We start from the raw sequence: 3,720 nt of genomic DNA, 5'->3' as shown, positions 1-3,720 counted from the left end.
TGTTGATGCGTTTAGATCAAAACAGGTAAAGTTTTCACGATACTCTTGTTTTGTTTTCATATATCTGCATACCAGTAGTGTATAGTTTATGTATCAAAATCGCACTTACAAGTAGTTATAACTTAGTTTGATTTGGTACTTGAATTTGATATTAACGTGCTACACTTTAAATCAGAATGTGTGATATTGTTATGATATTCTCCAATTTATTATGTTTATAGAGTTTAGAAAAAATGGGTTTAAAATTGCAACAATGTCTTGACTAAACAGTTTGTTGAAGCATAATTAAGGAACATGTTTTCGTTATTTTTCAAAAATATCAATAAAATATTTAATATGTTCAAAAACAAACTATTATATTTTTTAATAATCTTAAATAGTCTTATAGCAAGAAAACATTGACTAAAATTATTAGCATGGATTTGAAACCGTTATTTTTGTGAGCAAAATCTAACGCGCTAAAACAAGCATGTTAACGTTTCATAATACTCGTATTTCCAAAAGTATTATAAGACAGCCTACTTGTTTATCTTTCTATTGATGATAATCAATAAACGACACGATACAATTAACATTTGCTTAAGCTGGATTGTTTTCTATTTTGTTTTTATAGAATGAATACATTTTGGTTTCAATATTTGCCCATTCTCTTCATAATGGTCATTTTGTCAAACTGCGAACAAGTCCCTTTAATGAAAATCCTCAGAAATGAGTCAGTAGCATAGAAGCACGGATGCGTATCGCGAGCAAAACTAGGGACCCGGGAATGCACGGTTTTCATACCACATACTCCTAGCGTCATTCGCCTCGTATTTTTCGTAGAGACATGTTGACGAAGTGTTTGTTCGTAGCAGTTTTCTGGATTTTGATAGCGAATGGTAATAAAAATATACTTTTGTTTGTTAATATTTCAATATGTTTGTTATTAAAATATTCAATCTTGGTGAATACGCTTTATAACAAATAGAATTTCCACAAATGTGTATCAGACATGTAATAATTGAATGGATTTAATGTTGAATGCTTTTAATGATCAGGCATATACAGCAGTGAGTGCATCTTTTTGCACCAGACGTTATAACAACGTCATGTCGTCATGTCGTTATATCCCGAGCGGGAAACACTAAAAAGTTATTTTAATATTTAAAATTTAACAACGCACAATCAAAGCTGCTGTATATACCAAAAATACTGCTGTTATTAGTAATTGTTTAAATCTAGTTGAATTTATATGTTTTTGTAATTGTTCTATCTGTTTTACGTTAGATAGGAACACCATTATTAAATAACCTCCTTTATCATCTTATAGATATCCTATGAATTGGCCATATATTTGTACGTGGGTGCTTTCACAAATAACTTCGCTCGATTCTATTACCAGGAGGTGCTTTGCTGGATATTTTATTATTACAACCAACAGGAGGTGGTGTTTGTCCAGACGGCTACTGTCGCCACTCGGACGGATGTTACCGGACAGTGGCACTTAATGTCACGTGGATAGACGCGAGGGTGAATACTCTATAACTTAACACTGCAGCCTTTTTGAGTTCAGAACACAATTTAATACTTCATATACAATAAGTTTGAAATTTGATGCACTTATTTATTTATGTCGATGACTCGAGCGGAACGATGTTTTTTGTTTGGAGTTTATTAAAGTAAACAGTTGTGAAACAGGTATTTACAACTTTCTTGTAACCTAATGAAATGAAATATATATTGTTATAACGAGTTTCATACTTGTGTATTACATACATCAGCTCATATCATATCATGTTTTAGTCATACTGCGAGGTATTGGGTGGGCATCTCCTTTCCCCTGTGTCCCAGTCCATGGCAGCTGCGGCAGAGGGCGCTCTACGTAGAATGAAAGGTACGATGCGAACATATTTGAAGAAACAAACAGTGGTAAGTAGTTGAATACAAATTATAAGTATCATAAATATAGGATTTATTAAACTACAGAAAACTTTTCATAAGAGAAATTGTTGTCAACATTCGGAAGTCTTATGTTAAGACAAGTAACTAAATGACTGTATAATATAGAATATATACACAACCTAACAAAATGATACAAAGGTCAATGCAAAGAAAATATTGGTTCAGCCTTTCACATACAATACGCTTTTTTAATCGATTATAAATTGCATAACCTTTATCTGCATGCATATCATAAACAATATCACAAACTCTCAAATAATTCCATTATCCTTCTTGCAATCGGAGATACTATTGTCCTCTATTGCCAGGCACCATCTTCCCGGGTAAGTTCTGGCTTGACATCACGGATCTGTTGAACCCCAAGGACTGGAAGAGGATGAGCGACAAGAAGGCGCTCAACTTCACAAATTGGGACACCACTTCCGGTACTGTGACCTCGGAGGATGGCGCCCGGAATTGCGTTTATATGTCAGAGTCTCTGGACTACAGATGGGTGCCCGCTTCTTGTGTTGAGACGATAAATTTCCTCTGCTACCATGCCGGGTAAGCAACGTAAGTAATTTTTGCTTCGAGAAATAATTGCCTTTAAACGAATGCATCATTAGCTGGATAAAAGTGATTGTCATTTAAAACATTTGTCTTAGCCTGACTCGACACATCGAACATTAGGATATGCTTTCTTTTATTATATTTTGCAAAATTTTGAGGCAATTGGAATTTCATTTTCAGACTGCCACCAACTACAGAACGATACGTTGTTGGTACCACGCGGGTTTATAAGAGGTATGGAGGATGGATCAACGAAGACATGTACGAACATAGGGACATCAGTCCAACAGATGTGGACTGCTAAGAAATTTCACTTCCAATGTTTCGTCATAAATTCTTAATAATTACTTGTTATTGTTTTGTTTCTGATAGCAATATGCAACCAATAATTAGCTCTTTGTATTGATGTGTTTGCGTATGTGAATTTGGCTGTTTCGACGTTTTTAATCGTGAAATTGTGTTAAGTTAATTTAAAAACACTTTCCCTTGGCAAGCCTAGCCGATTTAAGGTTAACTTCCTTCTAAAATCATCATAAGCGGGGTAGGGGGATAAAAGCTGTAGAATTATTTGTATAATTACATTGCAGGAAACGTCTTGTTGTTTGTATTTCTTATCACATGACCGAGCATTACATGATCTGTCGTACAGGAACTTTTCAGATCATCGTAGATACTGTATTTGTTTGTAAGACAGTTATTAAGTCCATAAACATATTCACATTTTGGCAACATATAGATAACGGGCTTTCAGTGTACTGCATTCGCTTCATAATGCTTTATATATAATAAAAGCAATACATATTATTGAAATATATGTTCTTGTTGTCATTCCATTTATTACATAGTTGAAACGGAGATAAAATGAAAACTTGTTTAATCCATTGACCAGTCTCCATCATTAATTACTGCCTAAAGAATATTAAATTCATAAAATAGTTAAATAGGCACATAGTATCTATTGTGTCATAAGTGTTTCATAACCTAAAGTTAAAGTTGCACTATCAATATAAACTATGAAATAGTGATAAAAGGAACTTAGATTTGGAAATTTATATAAAATTAATTATTCAAACTTACTCTGTCTTCTCCCACATCTACACTTAACCAAAACATTTCACTTTTAAAGGAATACCTAGTAGTTAAATAACTGCTCGCTAAATTATTATTTGAGTGCATTATTATATAATTTTGCATCCGTGTAGTTACTAGACATATCAAGCTGAAAATTGG

At 33.4% G+C, this 3,720-nt stretch overlaps 1 protein-coding gene across 1 annotated transcript; it reads left to right on the top strand.

Annotated features, from left to right (window-relative positions):
• The first annotated feature begins 769 nt into the window (after nucleotides 1–769).
• Nucleotides 770–3,241, top strand: LOC127871241 (snaclec 1-like). The gene is made up of 5 exons (XM_052413987.1): nucleotides 770–878; nucleotides 1,382–1,509; nucleotides 1,783–1,873; nucleotides 2,250–2,484; nucleotides 2,671–3,241. Exons 1-5 carry the CDS (start codon nucleotides 827–829, stop codon nucleotides 2,792–2,794), a joined length of 630 nt encoding a protein of 209 aa, XP_052269947.1. The 5' UTR covers nucleotides 770–826; the 3' UTR covers nucleotides 2,795–3,241.
• The last annotated feature ends 479 nt before the right edge of the window (nucleotides 3,242–3,720 follow it).

The sequence above is a fragment of the Dreissena polymorpha genome, chromosome 3, assembly GCF_020536995.1.
Source record: "Dreissena polymorpha isolate Duluth1 chromosome 3, UMN_Dpol_1.0, whole genome shotgun sequence".
NCBI classification, from domain to species: Eukaryota; Metazoa; Mollusca; class Bivalvia; order Myida; family Dreissenidae; genus Dreissena; species Dreissena polymorpha.
This window is presented reverse-complemented; position numbering and strand designations above follow the sequence as displayed.

Excerpts from the sequence above, each read along its gene's own strand:
- LOC127871241 (XM_052413987.1), top strand. The coding sequence starts at position 827 with ATGTTGACGAAGTGTTTGTTCGTAGCAGTTTTCTGGATTTTGATAGCG. Across the intron at positions 1,874-2,249 it reads CGCTCTACGTAGAATGAAAG|GCACCATCTTCCCGGGTAAG; the intron begins GTACGATGCGAA and ends CTCTATTGCCAG. Across the intron at positions 2,485-2,670 it reads TTCCTCTGCTACCATGCCGG|ACTGCCACCAACTACAGAAC; the intron begins GTAAGCAACGTA and ends TTTCATTTTCAG.